This window comes from Pelophylax lessonae (genome assembly GCF_965119305.1).
Source record: "Pelophylax lessonae genome assembly, chromosome: 1".
In the NCBI taxonomy this organism is placed as follows: Eukaryota; Metazoa; Chordata; class Amphibia; order Anura; family Ranidae; genus Pelophylax; species Pelophylax lessonae.
In genome coordinates this window covers 672,106,714-672,130,601 of record NC_138768.1, presented here as the reverse complement: position 1 = coordinate 672,130,601, position 23,888 = coordinate 672,106,714, and the positions used below count along the sequence as shown (strand labels likewise).

The 23,888-nt window shown below is 46.0% G+C and overlaps 1 protein-coding gene across 3 annotated transcripts in view; it reads right to left on the bottom strand.

The window, feature by feature from the left end:
- ARFIP1 (ARF interacting protein 1) overlaps positions 1-23,888 on the bottom strand; it is a 260,045-nt gene that overhangs the window by 189,879 nt on the left and 46,278 nt on the right. For 2 of the 3 annotated variants that reach the window (XM_082244069.1, XM_082244071.1), the window contains exon 2: positions 8,378-8,457. The exons of the other annotated variant lie outside the window; for it this stretch is intronic. In XM_082244069.1, the coding sequence (XP_082100195.1) occupies positions 8,378-8,455 (78 nt within the window). In that variant the 5' untranslated portion in view covers positions 8,456-8,457. The remainder of the gene's footprint in view (positions 1-8,377; positions 8,458-23,888) is intronic. 3 annotated transcript variants of the gene reach the window in all.

Below are 23,888 nucleotides of genomic sequence, written 5' to 3'. Positions count from 1 at the left end.
AAGGGTCCGGAGCTTGTCCTCCGGCAGAAAAACCTTCCCTTGAGCAGAGTCCAGAACCATTCCCAGATAGGGAAGACAAACCGAAGGAGACGTCGACTTCTGAACGTTGATGGTCCAACCGAACTCCTTTAGCGTCTGTACCGTAGGTGACAGATCGCACGTCAGGCTCTGACTGGCACTCGATCTTAACAGGAGATCGTCCAGATATCATAAAGACCGCAATGCCCTGTGCCCTCAACAGGCCCAGAGCAGGCGCCAGCACTTTGGTAAAGACCCTTGGAGCCGAAGCGAGACCGAAAGGTAAGACCCTTGGAGCCGAAGCGAGACCGAAAGGTAACGCTACAAACTGATAATGGTCCTCCGCAATGGCGAACCGAAGGTACCTCTGATGACCCTCGAAAATGGGGATGTGCAGATACGCATCCTTCAGGTCGATAGAGGCCAGGAATTCCCCTGGACTCAGGGAGGCCACCACTGAGCGGAGGGATTCCATGCGGAACTTCCGAACAAGCACGAATCGATTCAGAGCTTTCAAGTCCATGTAACCGCCCTGGGGTCAACTGAAAATTTGAGGGAAAAAATATGTCCACCGGCCGTGAAAGGAATTCGATCTTGTATCCTGATCGAATGATTTCCTGAACCCACCTGTCCGGAATACGGAGCAGCCAAGGTTGGAGGAAACCGCGCAAACGTCCCCCCACCCCTGAAACGGGTGAGGGCGTCCCTTCAGGCAGAGGCGGGCTGAGCCGTCGTGCCGGCATGGCCGGACTTTTGCTTACCCGCCCAGGGCTTCTTCTGGCCACCTTGGCCCTTGAAAGGCTTGCCCTTGAATTGTGACTTAAAGGCACGAAAGGACCCCTGAGTGGGTTTAAAGGCGGGACCCCGCTTGCCGCGAAAGGACTTTTGCTTCGGATCCTGGGGCAGCAGAGTGCTTTTGCCCCCAGTGACTCCTTTCACTAAAGTATCCAAAGCCTCGCCAAAAAGGGGAGACCCAGCATAAGTTAAGTCAGCCACTGTTTTCCATGACGTCTGGTCAGCCGACCAGCTCTTCAGCCAGATCAGTCGACGGTTAAGCACCGCGACACTAGACAGGCGTGCAGCTAAAGGGGCCTCATTTAAGGCGGCATTGCACAAAAACATGACCCCTTGATGAATCTGGTCCACCATTTCCAGCGTAGCAGGTGGGGCAGAATGAGTCACGAGAGTGCGTCTAAGCACCATAGTCCAATCCGCCACCGCCTGAGCCACCATGACAGAAGAGAAAATAGGTTTGAGCATAGAGCCCGCCACCATATAGGCATGGCAGGCAAGAGACTCCAACCTCCTGTCCGTAGGATCCCGGAACACCGGGGTATCCTCAGTGGGAACCAGAGTAGCCTTGTTTAACACGGCCACAGCGTGATCCACCTTGGGGGCCACGCACCAGCGCGCATCCGTAGAAGGCGCAAAGGGGTACAGCAGTTTACACTGACTAGGCACCGTGAAGGGGCATATTAAACTGCGCCATTGTTCATTCATTGTGTGATGAAACTCAGCGGGGCAGGGAAAAACCTGCGCCGACTTGCAGGCCCTATGTGTACCAAATGAGGACACAATAGCTGGAGGAGTGGGCTCATCCTCCAAATGTAGTGTTTCTTTCACAGAAGAAATCAAATCATCCATGTATGCGCGTTCTTCAGGCGACCCCGGGGAAGAATCACCAACCCCCTCCACCTCCCCCTCAGACCCCAGAGGGTCCAGGGACGAGCGAGACCCTGAAAAGGGCACGCCAGCCACATCACCATCTGAATCAGAGAAGAAAGATAATCTGGGCCTTTTCCTAGCAGCACGTTCAGCCATCAGCACCTCCATTTTTGACACCAAAGACGCCACCACAGCGGCCAAATTAGGCATAACGGGGGTTCAGTAGAACTGGGGTCCCCCACCAAGGCTGGGGGGAATTTGCTGTCCTGAGAATCCATTGCCCAAAACAATGAGTAAAAGTACTGGCCCTTTAAAAGCGCTGCGGATAGCGCAGCCCACAGCTATAATCACTGTGTACACAGACCCCCCAAAAGGAACAAAACTGAGCCAGGAAGGAGAGAACAGAGAGATATGGAAGAGACAGTCTGCAGAGCCCCACAGAGTGTTACCACATCACTGCTCCAGAGGAAAAGGAAGTGAGGTCACCAGAAGCTGAACTATATGCTGTAAGGCCCAGGGAAAATGGCTGCCCATAGAAGTGAATGGAAGGCTTCGGCAAGATGGCCGCCGACATGTGCTCGGAACGATCGTTCTGCCACACACAAGATGGCACCGGATGGCTCCAAAAACACTAGCAAGCTACTGTAAAAGCCCATAGTGAAGCCAGTCATGCTGCCCACATCCAAAATGGCGGGCCGCGCGGTTTTTAGCCGCAGCGGTCGCCTCAAACACTAAAAGTGACACAGGAGAGGAGCCCCCACACCACACAGTGCCAGCAGTGTAATAAATAACAACCCCGCAGGGATCCCATCAGGGAGCCCCACAAACACAGACATGAGGGGACACATAGCAACACAGGACTGCCACCCCAGACAGAGGTCCCCACACAAAGTACTTACCTGTACCGGATGGCGTGGGGTGCCTCTATGAACGGAAAGCCTCTGTCCTCAGATGACAGGGAATGCCGCCAGCCAAAAAACGCAGGACACTGCAGCACAGGACCGCAGATGTGTCCAGTGATGTAGCCACCTCACAGGCTGCGTCCCTGCCGCGAGCAGGGATGGGTCGTTCATAACGCCAGGGCGAACCATAGCCGAACGCTCGATGGCGGGCTGGGGATCCATCTGACCCTCTGCCCTGGAGAGCCAGGGTGGCCAGTCCGATTCCCAGCTCCGCATGATCCATCTTCATCCGAAGATCCGACTAAACTAAAGCTGACAAAATAAACAGCTAGTAAAGCAAAGAAAAAACTGACATTTTGCAAATAAAAATCAAAGAAAAGATTAGAAAGGCTAAAACTGAAGCCCCAGCACAGGGAAGCCTGACTACTCCTGACGCTAGGCAGAGAAAAACTGAGTTGGGAGGGATTACTGCAGGGGGGCATTGACCAGTGGGACAGCCCCCATGGGTGTGTCTATGCTAAATGCTTTTGTCTTTTAAGTAAGTCTTATGCCTAGCTACTCCTGCGGAGCGGAAGTCAATACCCAATAGTGATGACTTATGAGGGGCGGCGACTGTCTGAGGACATAAGAGAAATGACACCCCATGACCAGAAAGCTAAACCTAACAGGTCAAAGTATTCATTTATGAACAGGTCAGGCTTTATTTCCTAATTCCGGCGAGTTTAACCATTTCCCGCCCGCCCTATTACAAATTGACGGCGGGAATGTGGTTGAGTTATCCTGACCGGACGTCATATGACGGCGGCAGGATAACACCGCTCTGGGCGCCCCCCGGGGGCGCGCAGAGCGGCGATCGGTGATGCGGGGTGTCAGTCTGACACCCTGCATCTCCGATCTCGGTAAAGAGCCTCTGACGGAGGCTCTTTACCATGTGATCAGCCGTGTCCAATCACGGCTGGTCACATAGTAAAACAGGAACAGCCGTTGATCGGCTTTCCTTAGTTCGTGCCTGATAGGCACGAGTAAAGGAGCGCCGATCGGCGGCTCCCCTGACAGGGGGGGGGGGGGGGGGGTCGGCACTGGTAATCAGATCATTGATTACCAGTGCAGACCCTCGGGGGGGGGGGGATGCCACTGGATCCACCAGGGATGCCCACTATGACCCCAGGGATGCCCACTATGACCCCAGGGATGCCCACTATGGCCACCAGGGATGGCTTTCAGGGCTCAGGGAGCCCCCCATTGCCCTCCCCATCAGTGATGCCCACTAGTGTCCTCCCTATCAGTGCTGCCCACAAGTGCCCATCATTGCCATCCTTTAGTGTCACCCACCAGTGCCCATTATTGCCCACCAGTGCCGCCTATCAGTGCCCATTAGTGCCCATCAGTGCCGCCCGTCAGTGCCGATCAGTGCCGCCCATCAGTGCCCACCAGTGCTGCCTATCAGTGCCCATTAGTGTTCGTCAGTGCCGCCTATCAGTGCCCAGCAGTGTCGCCTATAAGTGCCCACCAATGCTGCACATCAGTGCTACCTATCAGTGCTACCTATCAGTGCTACCTATCAGTGCCACCTATCAGTGCCACCTATCAGTGCCACCTATCAGTGCCACCTATCAGTGCCTATCAGTGTCGCCTCATCAGTGCCACCCCATCAGTGCCACCCCATCAGTGCCACCCCATCAGTGCCACCCCATCAGTGCCACCCCATCAGTGCCACCCCATCAGTGCCACCCCATCAGTGCCACCCCATCAGTGCAGTCTCATCAGTGCTCATCAGTGCAGGAAAAAACTTATTTACAAAATTGTATAACATAAACAAAAAAAATTTTTTTTTTTTCAAACTTTTCTGTCTTTTTTTATTTGTTTAGCAAAAAGTAAAAATCGCACAGGTGATCAAATACCACCAAAAGAAAGCTCTATTTGTGGGGGGAAAATGATATAAATTTGGTGTAAGTACAGTGTTGCATGACCGCGCAATTGTCATTCAAAATGCAACAGCGCTAAAAGGGGAAAATTGGCCTGGGCGGGAAGGGAGGGAAGTGCCCTGTATTAAAGTGGTTAAATAGCATTTTTAGTTTATGGTGCTCAGATAGAGATTAGTTCCCCTTTAAAGTGGCTGTACACCTTCGCGATGAAAAATGCACAGTGGAACTGTGTGCGGTCAGATAACCATACCCTGCCTGATAGAGCTGAGAAAAACTATTTGATCTGTGTTGTTTTAGTAAGCTCTACATAAGACTGCAGATAAACAGGTATAACTTACATAGGAGAATTTGTTTGATCTCTCTATCATCTGAGGCCACTTTAACCCCCTTCCTCCCAAGGATGGATAAAAATCGATAATTTTTTTCAAATAAATCTTTTTTTTTTTTTATATAAAATCGTTTTTTTAAATCAAATTTATTCCAATAAACTGCTTTTGGAGGAAAAATCTATCTAAAGATAGTTTTCTATTTAAGATACAATAATTTAGTTTATTTAGCATAAAACGGAGCTTAGTTATGAAGCATATATGCATATTCTGCAATACATACATTTATCGTAAACTCATTCAATGAATCCAAGCTCTGCAAGTTGAGATAGCATGCATTGCATTGATTCATTCACTAAATTTTACACTAACTACCAGCTAGAATGAGTTCTTACATTTAAAGAGCACCTATCATTTCAGACTCCTCTGCAGTCACGTCCTTCACCTTATTATGTCACTGCCGCATCACCAGCTGTTCCATTTAGGCTGCATTCACACCTGAGCGTATTGTTTTCAGGCGTTTTTTGGGTGTTTTTGTAGGAGTTTTTCGAGCATTTTTTGGGCACTTCTCTAGAGTTTTTTTTAAAAAATGGGTGTTTTAAAAGGGGTGGAGACCACCTGTGTGTTTGAAAAACGCCTGTGAAATGCCGATAACGGCATTTTAATGCATTCCTATGGGACCAGAACAGCTCTTGATCAGCCCAAAAAGAAGCTCCTGTACTATTTTGACCTACGGGCGTTTTGCTTCAGGGGACACAGTGCTCAGATGTGAACAGGGGCCATTGAAATGAATTTGATTTTGATTGTTGGGCATTTTGGATTTTCACAAATGAGCGTTTTATGGGCTGAAAAACGCTCAGGTGTGAACAGGGCCAAAAGGGAATGAGGCGATCAGTGAGTCAACAGCGGGTCAGAGGAGGAGCCGCTGCGGAACAGAGATGACAGTTGCTCTTTAAAATTTATGATATAAATCGAGTTATTTTAAATCAAACCTTTTTACTTGCGATTTAAATTCACTTGATTTAAATCAAATCCACCCTGTTCCTGCCCAAGCCATGTTATGGATTTCACCACTGTCACACTGTACGGTGATATTTAATCACCACTGTTTTTGTTTTTTCCTGCTGTATGAAATAATTTAAAAAAAAAGTTTGTTATAACAGGTTTCAAAATAAATCATCTTTCTTCATAAATTTTGGTAAAAATGTATTCTGCTACATTTCTTTGGTATAAATACTGCAAATCAGTGTTTATTATTTAGTATCAGTGCAGTTGAAGAGTATACATCTACAAACTATGGTATATAGATTAAAAAACATTCTTCAATACTGATGTACTGGGGTTTGCTTTTTTCCCCCACATAGTTATTTCTCACTAAGGGCTCGATTACACTTGCTTCAGAACATGGCATCAGACAGGCTTTTTTAAAGCTCTCTGAACGTCAGTCCAAGCACCTAATTAAATAGTTAGCTTACAGTCCTTTTTCACCTTGCGTTTGCTTTGCTTGAAAAATAATACCCCATGTCACTTTAGTGGTGCCTCAAAGCCTCCATAGAAGTCTATAACAAAGCTCGCTTGAAGCACCTGAAGCTTTTGAGAGGCTTTCATTCAGCTTTAGCTTCACTTTGTGCATCTCATACCTGCAATCATGTACAACTCATACCCCCCCCCACACACACACACACACACACACACACACACATTAAATTGAGCTCTGGAAGGTTTAACCCCCTTCATAACCAGGCCATTTTTTACGATATGGCAGTGCACTTTAACTGTCAATTGCGCAGTCTTGCGACATTATACCCAAAGAAATTTTATGTCCTTTTTTCCCTACAAATAGAGCTTTCTTTTGTTGGTATTTGATCACCTCTGTGATTTTTATTTGTTGCGCTATAAAACAAAAAAAGAGCGACAATTCTAAAAAAAAAAAAAAAAAATGCCCGCGCTATAGCCGAAAGACCTAAATTGTCGGGAGGGCGTACATTGACGTCCTCCAGTGCCCGAGCGACCTGCACACTCTCTGTGACCCTGCCCCCTTACCACGTGATCAGCTGTCAGCCAATGACAGCTGATCATGTGAAATAATCAACTGTTTTTTTTTCCTCACACAGTCAGTGTGAGGAGAAAAACAAAACGATCGCCGGCTGCTGTCAGAGGGACATAGGTCCCGAAGAGGAGAGGACAAATTGTGCCCACCAGTGCCCACAAGTGTTGCACCAATGCCCACCAGCACCACCTACCATTGCCACCTATCAGTGCCAGCCAGTGTCCCATAAGTGTCACCTACCAGTGCCTATCATTGCCCATCAGTGCCACCCATCAGTGCCCTTCAGCGCCACCTACCAGTGCCACCCTTCAGCGCCACCTACCAGTGCCACCTTATCAGTGCCCACCAGTTCCGTCTCATCAGCGCACATCAATGAAGGAGAAAAATTACCTGTTTGCAAATTTTTTTTTTTTTTTTATGCAAAACTTTATAACAAACTATAAAAACAGTTTTTTTTTTTCAAAATTTTCAGCTTTATTTTGTTTGTTTAGCAAAAAATAAAAACCCCAGTAGTGATTAAATACCACCAAAAGAAAGCTCTATTTGTATGAAAAAAAAAATAAAAATGTAATTTAGGCACAGTGTTGCATGACCGCGCAATTGTCACTCAAAGTGCGACCACGCTGATAGCTGAAAATTGGCCTGGGCAGGAGGGGGTTTAAGTGCCCAGTAGGCAAGTGGTTAAATTATATTCAATTAAAAAAAACAATCGAATTTAGCCCAATATGTATCCTGCTATATATTTTTAGTAAAAAGAAATTGTGATTGTGATTGGTTTGCACAAAAGTTATGGTGTCTACAAACTATGGGATAATTTTTTTTTTTTTTTTACTAGTAATGGCGGCAATCAGCGGGACTGCGCCAGTGCAGGTGGACACATCGTATAAGTGACACTTTTTTGGGGACCAGTGACATGGATAGAGTGATCAGTGCTAAAAAACATGCATGGTCACTGTACTAATGCCACTGGCAGGAAAGGGGCATTCAAAGGGTAAATGTGTTCCTAGCTAACTGTGGGGGATATGCTTGTACTGTGGGAAGGCAGAGATCCGTGTTCCTGCTTAGCAGACACACAGGATCAGTACCTTCCCTTCTCACAGAATGGCGATCTGCCTTGTTTACATCAGCAGACCGCCATTCTGCTTCTCTCAGGAATGATTGGTGGATCCCAGAGGACAGAGTCCACTTCCTGTTTTCCTTAGTGAAGGATGGAGGCGCCTGTACCTGGAGCTGAGGGACAGATCAACTTGGGGTGCCTGGGCAGGTAGGTGTCCTCATATTAAAAGTCAACAGCTACAGAATTTGTAGCTGCGGACTTTTATTTTTTTTACAGGCTTGAACTCCTCTTTAAGAATGCAATTTGCAACATGCCACAAAGATGCAGCACAGCACGCGTGTGTCCTGATTATTATGCATGTCTTTAATCTACAGATACTACAGCCAGATTTAATCTCTAATGATTTCTAGCTTATATTTATCTTAATAACAGACCTCGGGGTCAGAAACAACCTCTTCAGAACCTGGTAACGTTGCATCATTAGATGTTGTATCATCTGTGTTCTCAGACATATCTGAAAGTAAAATAAACATGATCAGCGTGCATTGCATTTACGTATATTTACTACTAAAGTACCACGTTTACTATGTAAAAATAAAAGCACTCTTCTCTATATCCCCACAGACAAACCAAATGATTTTTATCTGCAAAGCTATGATCATTAAGCTTGCCTCCTTATGGGTTATTTTTTTAATGCTCCGTTCACATGTAGGCGTTTTTGGGGAGTTTTTCTGCTCTAGGATCAGCTCTCAAAACGCCCAACAAGACAAATCCTATTCATTTCAATGGCCCCTGTTCACATCTGAGTGTTTTGACGCTGTATACAAAACGCCCAACGCTCAAAAAAGTACATGAGATTCTTTTTGGGCAGATTACAGGCGTTTTCCATTGGTATCTATTCAATCAAAAAACGCCTGCACAAAAAACGCCTGTAAATCGCGGTAAAAATCGCTGTAAAAAAACTCGCGAAAACGCTACGCTCAGGTGTGAATGTAGCCTAAGGCTCCGTTCACATTATAGCGTATGGATCACGGGCAGAACCACCGCGGTTCCGCCCGCGATCGGGAGATTATTGGAAATCGCGGGACGCCTGTGCGTTGCCCGTTGATTTGCAATAGACCCCCAAACGCTGAGCGATGTTGCCGCGATTTCCGCCTGCCGAATCGCGGTAACATCGTGCAAAAAAAAAAATCGCGGGACGCAATACGACCAAAAAAGTACAAGAGCTTCTTTGGATCGTATTGCGTCCCGCGATTTTTTTGGAGCGATGTTACCGCGATTCGGCAGGCGGAAATCGCGGCAACATCGCTCAGCGTTTGGGGGTCTATTGCAAATCAACGGCGACGCACAGGCGTCCCGCGATTTGCAATAATCTCCCAATCGCGGGCGGAACCGCAGCGGTTCTGCCCGTGATCCATACGCTATAATGTGAACGGAGCCTTAAGGGTAACTTTATTGTACACAAACAATGTACACAACATTTTTATCACAACACAAAAAGGTGAAAGATGTCCATTCATTACATGTGGGCCATGAACTAAGGTACCAAACATATCACAGATCTTTCTACAGGTGTAAAATAAATACCATCTGTAGAAAAATGTATATTGATACAATAGTCAGGCAGAATGAAAAAGAGATTAAACAAGAACACTCATATCCCCAAGCGCTGTCCTACATACTGGGTGATGTAGTGTGATCAGAATTTACCCATACAACCCAGACTTTTATGAAATTTACGAGGACAGCCTCTGGCTTCATATGTCAACTTGTATAACCACTTCTGGACCGGAAGGTTTTACCCTCTTAATGACCAGGCCACTTTTCGCGATACGGCACTGCATTAATTTAACTGACAATTGTGCAGTCATGCGACGCTGTACCCAAATAAAATTGATGTCCTTTTTTCCCCTATAGATAGAGCTTTCTTTTGGTGGTATTTGATCACCTCTGATATTTATTTTTTGAGCTATAAACAAAAAAATAGCGACAATTTTGAAAAAAGATAAAATAAATAATAATAATATTTTCTACTTTCTGCTATATAACATATAACCAATAAAAAAATAACACTTTTACATAATTTTACTCGGTTTCATATTTTTGGTAAAAAAAAAATCCTAATAAGTGTATATAGATTGCTTTGCGCAAAAGTTATCGCGTCTAAAATCTAGGGGAAGATTTATGTAATTTTTATTTTTACTAATAATGGCGGCGTTTAGCGATTTTTAGCAGGACTGTGATATTGCAGCGGACAGATCGGACACCTAACTGACATTTTTGACACTTTTGGGGGGACCAGTGACATTACTACAGTAATCAGCGCTAAAAATATGCACTGTTACTGTACTAATGACACTGGCAGGGGTTACACCAAGGGCGATCAAAGGGTTAAATATGTCCAATGTGTCCCTAGGAGGTGCTTTCTAACTGTTTGGGGGTTGTACTCACTTAATAAAACACAGAGATCTGTGTTCCTAAATAAGAACAACACAGGATGCCTGTGTTCATTACTGACAAAACAGCGGTCTGCCATGTTTACAATGGCAGACTGCGGATCCCCTGTGGTCAATCGGCGCGTGCACGCCCCCACTAGCTGTCCCACGAAGTGAAGTACAGTTACCCAGTTTTGCAGGACAGAGCAGACCTGCCACAGTATATGTACTGCTGGCAGTCGGCAAGTGGTTAACGGGAGTGCTTAATTAATAAGAGTAAGCCAGACAGCTGTAGTAGGAAGGGCTGCGGACTTCCATTGCAAAGTAATAGATTTCTTACCATAAAATAAAGCTAAACGTGGAAAAAGTTGGGTGTTTTTAGAGAGGAATTTATCATCAATATAACAAAGAAGGCATAGTAAGAGGTTAGGTATTAAAGAAATTGAGCAGATAAAAGCGGTGACTTCCGACCAAAAAAAATAATGATTGGCAGGCACTCCCAAAGCATATGATAAAATGTACGATCTAGAGCACACCGCAGATAGTATACTATGCTATCGAAAAAGGAGACAAGGGGTGTAATACGCCCTGTATAGAAACTTAGTTTAAATATCCTTGTCTATAGAGGAGATCATTGTAGGGACTTGTAAATTGGAGAATTTTCTGTCAGTTTGCCACCTAGTGGGTAATTTATTATTCCTATGTTCGATGTTGTTAGATGTAGTTACACGGTGCCATGTCTCAAGGGACCAACACTCATGATCTAAAGAAAAACCACCAAAATTGTTAACCTGTTAAAAGCCAAAATGATTACTGTCACATTGAACCCAGCTGAAAATTCTTAGAAAAGTTGAATTATTCTAACTGTAGCTTGTAAGATAGGGCAGTGAAGTTGACAACATTTTTATATTACAATTAAACTTGACTTTACCTTTAGGTGGTTGTAATGGCATGAAACAAACAAAGCATATCCCTCTATAGTGTGTACTTCTCTTGATAGTACAGAGCACTAAGTGCCATTTCTGCCTGCTGTCTCTCTCCTCTGCTATTAGCACGAGTCACTTCTGACACCAAGAGGTAAAAAAGTCACAGGGGATGGAGCTCACGCACACAGCCTTTGATTGAAAGCCTCAGGTCTATTGCCATCTACTGCCTTGTCCAGCAGACGGGGTACACAAGCGCAACAGAAATCTATAGGATTGTACTGTGCAGGCACAGACAAGAGATGGAGCCTTTCACTGATCTATGTAAGAGAGGCTGTGGCCATCGGTAAGTATGCATCTGTGACAAAGGGAAGGTAGAATCATTTAGGTCACCAAAAAAAAAAAAATACTGCACTTTGAACATGAACTTATTCTATAGGGACCAAGATCAACACCAAGAGTCCTATACACTTTTCAGTCCAGTTCAGATGTGATATCAAGTAAAAAATTTTCACCTGAAAAACGGTGAACTAAACTGCACCAGACTCCTTTTAAAAATCGCAATGAAACCACGGTCGAACACATGTGAACCGAGCCTGAAAGCGGAGTTCTACCCAAAAATTTTACTTCCCCACTTTAAGGCCTCCTGACCCCCCTGACATGCCACATTTGGCATGTAATTTTTTTTTGGGGGGGGGGGGGGGGGGGGGGGGGGAGTGGGTACCTAGATTTGACACCCCCACTTCTGCTCGGGACGCCTATCTTGTGGGACTGCCTGTCCACTCAAGATGCGTAGCGCGACTCGCACATGCACAGTGCGCACCCGGCTGTGAAGCCGCAAGTGGTCACAGCCGGGTGCCTACACTAGAGATGCCGGTGCTGCAGGGAGAAGAGGGAACAGAACTGAGGCTCCTGCCAGCTGCATCGCTGGACCATGGGACAGGTGAGTGTATGTTTATTAAAAGTCAGCAGCTACACTTTTTGTAGGAACTGGCTTTCAATAAACACAAAAACAGCTTGAACTCCATTTGAAAGTATATATCAAGCAAAAAAAATAAAAAAAAAATAGAATTTTTGTAATAACTTACCGTAAAAATGTTTTCTGAGTCCTCTGACAGTCGCCGCCCACTCATTCATTCTGCACGTCTGGGTATTGGCCTTCTCCGCAGGAGTAAGTTAGGCAGAATATTTTGTTAGAATAATCACAAAACCTTTGTATAGACACACCTACAGGGGGCTGTCCTTCTTGTCAATACCCCCAGCTAGCCTTATTCCCAATTCAGTTTGCAGTATAGAGATCCATGAACCCCAAAAGAGGGGTGGGGGGCGGCGACTGTCAGAGGACTCAGAGAAAATAATTTTACAGTAAGTTCATACAAAAATTCTGTTTTCTCTTACGTCCTCTGACAGTCGCCGCCCACTCATTCATTCTGCACGTCTGGGACGTCCCAAAGCAGTGTAGATGTGTGGGGTGGGAAAACGCAACCGTCAAACGCAGCACCCAGGTCAGAGAAAAGAATCTTTTCTGATCCAGAAAAAACTGGGCAACAAAAAGCTCAACAGGAGCGAACCCAGGAAAACAAACAAGAAAGAAAACCCCAACAGGAGGAGACAGGCAAAAAACTACCCCGTCTCCCCTAAGGCACTGCCGCACTTAAAACTTTGCGGCCAAAAGAGGCATCCGCTGATGCCAATACATCAAGTTTGTGAAACTTTGTAAAGGTATGCACGGACAGCCAGGTCGCCGCTTTGCACACCTGAGTCACCGGAAAGGCGGAACCTGATCCCTAATCAAATAGGCCTGCACAATCGTTTGTCTGATACATTTTGAAATGGTTGCCGCAGACGCAGCCGTACCATTCCGGGGTCCCTCGGGAAGGACAAAAAGACAATCCGACTTCCTGAAGGATTCAGTAGACGACAGGTAGACCCTGATCGCCCGGACCACATCCAAGGAATGCAAAGCAAACTCCTTACAGAAAAAGATGAAAAAAGCTGAGACCTAAGTCTCAGCCAAGGAAACCCAGCCTACTTTCTGCTAGGCAGCAGAAAACGGAATTGGGAATGAAGCTAGCTGGGGGTATTGACCAGAAGGACAGCCCCCTGTAGATGTGTCTATACAAAGGTTTTGTGATTTTTCTAACAAAATCTTCTGCCTAGCTTACTCCTGCAGAGAAGGCCAATACCCAGACGTGCAGAATGAATGAGTGGGTGGCAACTGTCAGAGGACGTAAGAGAAAAGTCATTCTACTTGTGGGTTTTTACTGCTTTCTGGGGCCTTGTTACCAAGACCCTTCACTTCCTGTAGTACTGACAACAATATCACCAGAAAGTGAAAATTCTAACACACAGACAGAAGTAGAAATTTGACAGGGGTTGTATACAGCCTTTCCTAGAATTTACTAAAGAGAAGCATATTTAGTTCTGTCTGTATTGCTGTTAGAGGAACATTAATATCCTGTCCTGGCCAGCAGGACAGGAAGTGAGGGTAAATCCATCCAGCACAAAACCCATATGCCACAATGTTGAGGTGCCTAGTTTATGAGGACACAGTATTTTAGCTTAATTTTAACAGCCAGCCACCAGCACACTGTTCATGTACTTCAAAAATGCGTGGAGGCCAAAATGCAAAAAAATGGTCACAAAAAGGTGAAGAGAGCGCAAAGCATCAATCAACGCTCTCTTTACCTTTTTCGGAACCATTTCTGTGTTTTGATTTCAATACATTTTTGAAATACATAGAAGGTACGCAGGCTATTTCTTAAAACAGAGCAGGAAAAACATGACAGGAGTTCAAATCTTGATCCACTTCATCCAAAACTAAGAAAAAAATTGCACTACAAAACACACTTTAAGGGTAAGCTAATGCAATACTTGCCATTTCCTTTACAGCTTGCTTTTTACATAGTGAGCATACAGTAAAATTAAGGTGGTTCTAAAAAAGGCAAAGTTTTTTTACCTTAAGAAGCTTCCCCCCGAGCCCACCGTTATACTTACCTGAGCCCCATCTCAATCCAGCGATGTGCATGAGAGCACCGGCTCTGTGGGGTCTCTTTGCTTATTGGCTCCTGCTGCTGTCAATCACAGCCAGTGAATCAATGAACACAGAAAAGGAGGCAAGACCGAGCTACGCTCTGTGTGAAGCAAGAGACTTGCTATTAGGGGTAGTCGGCAGGAAGGAAAAGACAGGTTGTGGACCCAAAACGAAGCAGATCGGGGCTTCTCTGTGCAAAACTATTGCGCAGAGCAGGTAAGAACACATTTGTTTAGTTTTTTCACATTTTACCCTTTAGAATCACTTTAAAAAGACTATGTCAGGGTAAAGAAGATCTAAAACCACAAATAGTCATCTGCTCAGCAATGATCCCATATCTGTGAGCTCCATTGTGCTCACTGAATTCACCTCCCAGGCATCTTATTGTTGCCAGGTCTTCACAGTTTTGATTGACCGACATGAAACTGATTAATCCCACCATAAAAAGGTACCATGCCGAGAATGTACCCTGTATTGTGCGTGTACAATTGTGCTTTTGCATTGTCACATCTCTGGGGACAGCTTCAAAGAGCTGTGACAACATACAGTGAGCAGGTATTGTCCACAGTTGACACAATTTGTATACAGGTGGCAGCCGGGCAGAGAATGCCTCAGCCGCTTAGGATTTCCTGTCCACGGTGACAGCTTCATGGCGGGATAGCCCATGTGGGTCCGGGCTCCTGTCTGAACATGCCTAAGCTAATCCTTAATCAGCTGCACCAAAATGTAACAAAAAGATGACAAAAAAGGTGAAAACTGTATTAGAGAAAAAACGGCAATGGTTTTGTACTTTAGCAAACCAAGTGTGATCCAGCTGGAGCTTAGATATACTTTAAATGGTGAAATATTAGATCTTTGTGTAAAAATCTTATCAAAGTATGCTAAAGAGAGACTGTCAACTTAAAAACATGTTTCTATGTGAATTTTAATTATAATTTGTGCATAGGGGCAGCCATATTTCTCATGACATATGCAGACTCTGCTTTCTACTCCACAGTTCTACAAAGCACTTGTTCTTTACTGCACCACTTCGCAAACCAAGTCAGCAGACCCATTGACAACTAAGCATTTCCTATATATCTCAACAGCTACATTGCTAAAAATACAGAGATCCATCTGGTTGCAAATACACACATTGTTTATTTTAATATATTTTAGGTGAGAATGCATTTACGTCAGGGGCTGCAACATTTGGCTGAAAAAAAAAATTGAAAATGACAAGATATAGTTAGTATAAAAAAATAAAAAAAAGGGTTAAAAAAAAAAAAAAAGAGAATAGCTTTGTTTCCCCCCCCCCCCCCCCCCACCCCAGGCACATACTTACCTAGGTGGATACTGCATCGTCCCCTAGCTCCTCTGTACTGAGAAATGACCGATCAAACTTTGCAGATCGTTCGATTCTGACAGCTCCCCGAGCAGGGTGCTGCTGAATGTCAGTGACCAACTCTCCGCTCTTACCCCTGCTCGCTCACTGGAGCGCTGGGCTGTGAAGGGGGGCGGAGCGGCCGGCTCAGGCTCTCAGTGGCTCGAATAACGATTTGCATCTCTGTAACCCCTAGGAGAAGTACAGCCAAACGAGCTTTGACTATACTTCTCCTATAACCACTTCAATACTGGGGTACTTTTACCCCCTTCCAAACTAGTGGGTCACTATTCAGGAAGCAAAGGTGGAGAAAGTACAAATGGACAGAATGAAAGAAGTAGAAAGATCACAAATGGACAGAACGATAGAATTAGAAAGATCACTACATTTCAGGCACTCCGATATATCTTTCTTTCCAGCAAAGACAAGAGTAAGCAGCAGAAGAACCAAATCACCAGAACTCACTACAAATATTGTTAAGAGTTTGGAAGGTTGATTGTTTTGTTCTTTAAAACTATTTAAAAAAGAATTGAGCCCTCCAGCAGATTTAAGTCATAATTAAGTATTAATGTATGCACCACATAATAGCATATTATAAACAGACTTGCCTGGACACAAAGCCCTCCAGAGCAGTGTTGTCACGGCTCCCTGGCGCTTCCATCTTCACATGGTCTTCGTTCCAAGTTTGCGGACTCCAGCTATATGAAAAGCCAGGGGCTGCGGCACAGAGCTGTGAAGGTACGGCATGGGTATGCCATCCCTTCAGGGCGCACGCACTGGTGATGTCACAAGCTGTGTGACTATCTCCTAAGCAGTGCAAGTTTAGGAGATATTCATTGTACCTACAGGTAAGCCTTATTATAGGCTTACCTGTAGGTACAAATAAAAAGTGGACAGCTAGGGTAAACAGACTCCGCTGTCCGTTAACATCAGGGTACTTCCAATCTGCCACGTCCGCAAAAATGGAGCAGTCTTTTTTTTGTTTTTTACAGACCCATCCAGCCTGGATGGACTCAGAGGTAGACACACTCACCAATCAATAGGGCTGCATGGGGTTTCGGATCAGACTCTTCTGGTTTAAAAAAAAAAAAAAAAAAAGGAAAGTGGCTTCAGATCTTACACTGCAGATATACAGATGTGACAGTCAAGGAGTAGCACCAAGAACTGAAAAGTACACTGTAAATTATTTTCAAGGATAAGTTCACCTTTAGTAACAAGTTACATGTTGCACTCGTTTTTAGGTTTATGGTTTATGTTACTGTCACCACGGCAGATGGCTTGTACTTTTTAATGGACTGCAAGGGTGCTGATCAGCAATAGATTTAGCGGTCATGAATAACCATTCACAAACAGCTTGCTTAAGCTTGTGATCTGTGATTGGCTAAGCAAATCAACAAGATACAGGTAGCCAGCCAGGTACCGTGAGATTGCCTTGGGTTTATCACAGAGATCACAACAGTATGGAAGCTGTTCATGAATGGAAAGCCATTCATGATAGGTTATATACACTTATCATGTGATCGCTTTGACCAATCATAGCGATCAGATGATACCAGGTTATCAGATACCAGTAACAGTGATTTGCTGTGTACAATAAACACAGTGTTAACAGGAGCGTGCTGCGTGCCCAAGTGAGAAGGCTGCACACTCCTAACCCAGAACAGGCTCAATCATGTAAATATACACGTGACTGAGCCGTCCCATAGATAATACAGCTGCCAAAGCAAAATTAAACTTAAATTAAAAAAGGTTAAATTGTAATTTTTTAAAAATTACCAAACCTGTTATACTTGCGTGCTCTGGGCAATGAATCTGCAAAAAGAGCAGCCCCGATCCCCCTCTTCTGGGGTCCCTGCTGGCACTTATGGCTACTGCCCCCTCTCCCCCCAGCAAGCCGCTTGCTAGGCGGGTACTCCTGCAGGCTCGATCCCCGATCTGCATGGTGTACATCTATTGACACACACCCATTGAGGCTCGGCCCCCCATTGCCTCATCACTGGATTTGATTGGCAGCAGCAGAGGCCAATGGCTCTTGGTGCTTTCACTGAATCCAGTCAGGAGAGAGAGCAGTGCCTCTTCTCTCAAAACACAGCACTGGACCGAGATAGTCTCAGCTAAGTATAGCCCCGTACACACGTACCGATCGTCGGCCGACCGATCGGCCGTCTTTTGTCCCCGGGCTGTCCTGTCCGCTGAAAAGTGCAAAAGACTGCACACGAATTTTGTCCGCCGACTGCAGAAGTGATGTCATGTGATGGTTAACTTTCCCTGTGTTTTTTCTTTTCTGAGCATGCCCAGTCTTGCAAATCTGCTGTCTGACGGCCGAATTCTCTACTGACTGGCGAACAATCGGCCGTTCTGGTGTCAGCATACAAAAATTTTAATGCTTGTACGACAGATTCTGTTCGGCTGAAAGTGCGCAGTCGGCTGTCGGAAGCATCATACTAACAAGCCGAAAATCGGACGATCGTTCGGCGGCCGAACAGTTTCGGCCGACAATCGGTATGTGTGTACGGGCCTTAAGTACGGGAGAAGAGCTGCACTAAATAGGTTTTTTAACTGCACAGAATGCAATATAGTAAAAACCTTTAACCTTTACAATTACCATATTAGATGTACCCTATAAGCTAGAATTTTTTTATCTTGAGGTCTTTAAAATCTTACATTTGTACTTTACAATCTACATTTTAACATATAGCTTGCAACAGTTCATGAAGTGGACATGTAATGGATGTATTGAAGGTGTCAGTTTAACACTAGAGCCTATTTAAAGTAGTATTCTGTGACAGGAGAGTTAATCAGTAATTGTTCCGTCAATGATTATTAAGTGCTGGCAGCTGCCGGCTGGCAGCTCAATTACTGTAGCTGTGACAAGCTCCAGCACATACACAAGAACTCAGTTCGAATCCAAGGTTGGAAATTTATTTGTAGTTATAACTGAAGGTCTTTTATTCACTCTGACTGTCTTACCTGATCATGCATTAGCATGGGAAAAGACAGATTAAGGCCCCTTTCACACATACGGTCCGTTCAGTTCATCAGTTCAGTCACGTCAAATGTATCAGTTTTTCATCCGTTTTTCATCAGTTTTTCATCCGTTTTTCGTCAGTTGTCATCAGTTTTTCATCCGTTTTTCGTCAGTTGTTATCCGTTTTTCATCCGTTTTTCATCAGTTGTTATCCGTTTTTCATCCGTTTTTCATCCGTTGTCATCAGTTGACATCAGTTGACATCAGTTTTTCATCCGTTGTCATCCGTTGTCATCAGTTGACATCAGTTGACATCCGTTGTCATCCGTTGTCATCAGTTGACATCCGTTTTTCATCCGTTGTCATCCGTTTTTCGTCCGATCCGTTTTTTTGACGGATGAAAAATAGGGCATTCATCCGTTCAAAAAAACGGACATTGACGGAAGTGGATGAAAACGGATGTTAACTGATGATCATCAGTTGTCATCCGTTTTTACATAGAGATGCATTGATGTCCGTTTTTCATCCGTCAACGGATGGATGAAAAACGGACAAACGGACAGCATGTGTGAAAGGGGCCTTATTAGGTTGTGAAGAGTTTAATTAAAAAAAAGAAAGTCGTATTGTAATAGGTAGGCAAGTTTGAGGCAATAACTGACAGATACTAATGAATTGCAGGTGACAAAAAAAAAAAAAAAAAAAGAAAAAGAAAAAAAAAGCACTGCTGCATTTGACTCAACACAGCAAGAAATAATAGAGAGGGTAGTGGCCGTTATTTGGCTTCTCTGCAAATGTATGACAAAGATATCTAGCATATCCTGTACCTTCTCTATAAGGATTTGGTAATACCATAAGTTACATATTAAAAGCAACTTAAGTTCTGCAAAAAATTCAAGTAGAACAAAAAGGCAAAGCTTTTTATCTTGGATAGAGGGAGGGTTATAACCTGTGAGACTTATTTTCGCCATCTGTCTCATTGGGGAGATTTCCCTTCATTTAGTCCACGTTCAAATTGGGCCGATTTGAGATGTCAAACCGCATGTCAAATCGGAGCCTATTGCCGGCATTGGCACCGTCTGAATCGATGCGACTCCGACTTTGCGGTGATGCACCGATTCCCAAAAGTAGTTTCTGCACTACCTTTGGGGACTTCGGAGGGGCGATTTCAATAGACATCTGTGCAGGAACCCACAGAGATGTCAGTGAAATCACCCCCTAAGTTGGACTGGAAACCGGTTTGAAATTGCGCAAGTTCAGCTGAACTCACATGATTTCAAACCCACCTCCGTGTGAACCCAAGCTAAATGTACCATAGCCAAAAAAAGGAGTGAGAAAATCTCTCCGAAGTGAGGGAATCCTTTGTCACCATTGGAAGATTTCCCCTCTATTACTGTTTAGGGACATCCCGTTGGGGATTTTCTTTTACTTCCCCTTTGGGTAATAATGGTAAACTGGACAAATAAAGAGGGTAAATCTCTTTAACAGGGGAACAAGAACAAGCCCTCTCTATCTAACCAAAAAATAAAACTAGATTTTTGACTTACCGTAAAATCCTTTTCTCTTAAGTTCATTGATGGACGCAGTCCTCTGATCCATATCAGTAGGGACGTCCCAAAGCAGTGCCAAAAAATGAGGGGTGGGAACAGCAGAAAAGAACAAGTACCCAAGGTTAAACATAGCCAACCAGGCAACATAGGACTCCTCAGAACAAAAGATGAGGCACACCTGAAACCGTAAACACCCTCAAGGAAGGCCGAAAGCCCTCCAGACAGCAGCCAGCAAATCTTTGCGGCCAAAAGAGGCATCTGTAGATGCCAGCACATCCACCTTATAAAATTTGTTAAAGGTGTGAACAGATGACCAGGTAGCCATCTTGCAACCTGAAGTACAGACGCCTCTATGGCGAAAAGCCCAGGAAGCACTAGGCGCCCGAGTAGAAGGCGCTGAAACTACGAAAGGTAAGACCTGACCCTTAATTGAATAAGCCTGCACCACGTCTGTCCGATCCATCTGGAAACAGTCGCAGCAGATGCAGGCAGCCCTGTTCTAGGGCCATCTGTGAGTACAGAGAGCGAACCTGACTCACGAAAAGACTCAGCAGTCACCAAGTAAACCTCGAGTGCCCAAACTATATCCAGAGTATGCAATGTACATTCCTCAGGATGTTTGGGCTTAGGACACAAAGACGGTAATAAAATGTTCACCTGCAAGTGAACACTAGAAACCACCTTCGGAGGGAAGGACGGATCCGTACGAAGTACCACTTGTCTCCATGAACCAACATATAGGGAGGACGACAGGACAATGTCGCCAGTGCCGACACCCTGCGCGCAGAGTGACAGCAACCAAGGAGGCCACCTTCAGTACCAAGGTAGGCAGGGGATACCCCCGAATACTTGCAAAAGGAGGTTCTTGAGGAACCAACTGCACCAAATCAAGGTCCCCAGTTGTAGACGGAGGTCGCACCGGAAGTACCAAAGTGACGCACCCCCTGGAAGAAGTTATGGACCAGGGAAAATTGCCAAAGCCGAAAACCTGACCCTTGATAGTACTCAAGGCCAACTTTCAATCAACTCCCTGTTGAAAGAAAGCCAAGATCTGGGCCACAGAGTAGAGCGAGGGGGAGCCAAAGAGACTCGCACCACGCAATATACGACTTTCTTGCACGATGAAAAATCATCCTAGAAGTCGCTACACACGCTTTAAGCAGGGTGGGAATCACTGAAGCAGACCTTCAGAACGTGGCTTTCAACAACCAACATGATAAAGCCAGCGACCGTAAAGCAGGATGGAAAATTGGCCCCCGGAGACAATAAATCCTCCCCGAGAGGATGCCCCCAAGGAGCGCCTGCGGCTAGCCTGACCAGGTCGGCGTACCAAGCTCCGCGAGGCCAGTCTGGAGCCACGAGAATGACCGGAATCCTTTCCGCCTCAATCCTGCAAAGAAGTCTTGGCAGCAACTTGAGAGGAGGAAAGACATCAGCTGATACTGACCTTGGCCATCCGTGACCGCTCACACACGACAATGCCGGCGTCATCCTTGCGTAAGTGACCATGCTAAACTTCTCAGCATTGTTTATGTTGAACTTAGCATATGCTCTCGCATACGACAGAACCATGGTGCCACAAGTGCACCTGCCAGAGGGTTCCGGGAGCGGGCCACAACCACTGCACTATCCTGCAGATGTGACGCCAACATATCCACGGCTGGAGTGCCCCAACAAAGGCACAACTGCTGGAACACCTCCGGATGAAGGGACCATTCCCCTGCATCCAAGGCCCGAGGCAAGCCGCCTGCCAATTTTCCACACCTGGAAGGGAACAGCGGAGAGAGCTGAAAAAAAGGGCTCAGCCCAACTAAGAATGTCTGTCACTTCCAAGACCACAAGGACACCCTTAAAGCCCCCTTGGTGAAAGACATAAGCCACGGTCGTGGCGTAGTCCGATTGAATGCACACTGGACAGCTCAGGTCAGGGGACCAGACAAAGCCGAATCGCTCTAAGCTCCAGGACATTGATCGGTAACCTGGATCCTCCAGGGACCATGCTCCCTAAGCAGAGAACCTGCCGAGGACTCCAGCGCATTCAGACAGGCTTGCATCCGCAGTGACAATTGTCCAGTAAAAAGGGGAGGAAGGATTCCAGATCAAGACTCCCTCGTCACCCGGCTCAGCCCGAACCGAATGTCCAGAGAGTTTGGACTCCAGTCCCATTTGAGAAGGATTGCCTTCTGGGGGATCCTTGAGAGAAAAGGACTGGCTCGAAATACGACACCATCAGTCCCAGCACTTGCATGCTGGTCCAAAGGGATGACCCTGTGCTGGACAGTAACAGTTGACCGCAGTCTGAATTTCCAAGAGTTATTTCCCCGGAAGGAGAAGCACCCTGACTGAGGACGAGTCTACAGTCAGGCCCAGATAGTCCAGTCTTATGGAAGGGACCAGGGAAGACTAATGTAAGTTGGAAGTCACCATGTGAACTCCTCCAGAGTTCACATGGTGACTTCCAAATTCCTCGTCAGCACCGTAGGGGACGCCACACAGGGAAGCAGATGGGCCAGTAACCCAGGACCGATACACCCCACTGCTGCAACAGCGCCAGGACCAAAGAAAACAACGTTGTGAAGACCCAAGGAGCAGAAGCGAGACCAAGGGGTAACGCCACAAACCGATATAGACCCACGGCAAAAACGGAGAACCCGTTGGTGTCCTGCACATAACAGGTAGTGAAGGTAGGCATCCTTGATGTCTATGGAGGCCAAGAATCCCCCTGATGTAGAGAAACCACCATAGTGAAAACTGATACCATCTTGAATTTTTGATCTGCACGGAACCATCAAGGGCCAGCAGGTCCACCCTTTTTGAAACAGAGAATGAACTGCCCCCATAGAGCGCCTGCAGGCGATCCGGGGACAGCCGTACATTGGAAGAGAAAACCTTACCGGAAAAAGCGGATCCAAACACGATCTTGCAACTGGACCGCATGACCTCCTGAACCCAGCCTGGGATCCGGGCCAGCCGCAGGTCTGAGAACCAGCAAAGACGTCCCCCTACCCCGTATATGGGTGAGGACACACCTTCAGGCCGATTAGGCCTTGTCCGCAGGTCTGGAAAAAACGATCTCATGTTTGCCCGACTAGGGCGTTTGGAGCCACCTGAGGAAGCCTCGAAGGACTTCGCCACAACGACTGCCCCCCGAGGGATGAAGAAACTGTTTGTGAGCCGAAAGGGAGGGGCCCCGTCCGCGACTAAGGCCCTTACCCTTTTTTCAGGCGACCCCCCTGAAAAGGGAGAATCATTAAGGCCTTCATAGAAGTTTGATCTGCAGTCAAGTATACGTCGGATAAACACCGCCGAAAACCGACAGGTGACCCAATAAAGGAGATGTGCCCAGCGCGGCATCGCAAACAAGTGCAATCCCCGCGTCAGCTGGTCCAACAGCTCCCCCAGGCCAGAAGGGACTTGCTCCTCACCAAGTCACGGCGTGGGAACTCCACCCATCAGGCAGAGTCTGTGTGGCAAAGGCAATCATAAACACGGTCGCCAGTGCAGACCCCGCAGCCCGCGCCATCCTATCCCCCAGGTCCTTAAAGGACAGGGATTACTCCACCGCAACAACGGTAGTCCCATGCAGCCTAGAGACCAGTAGGTCCACATTAGGCAGTACAGGCCACTTTACCAGAGACTCCTCAAAGGGGCAACGTCTAGCAGCCGCTTAGATAC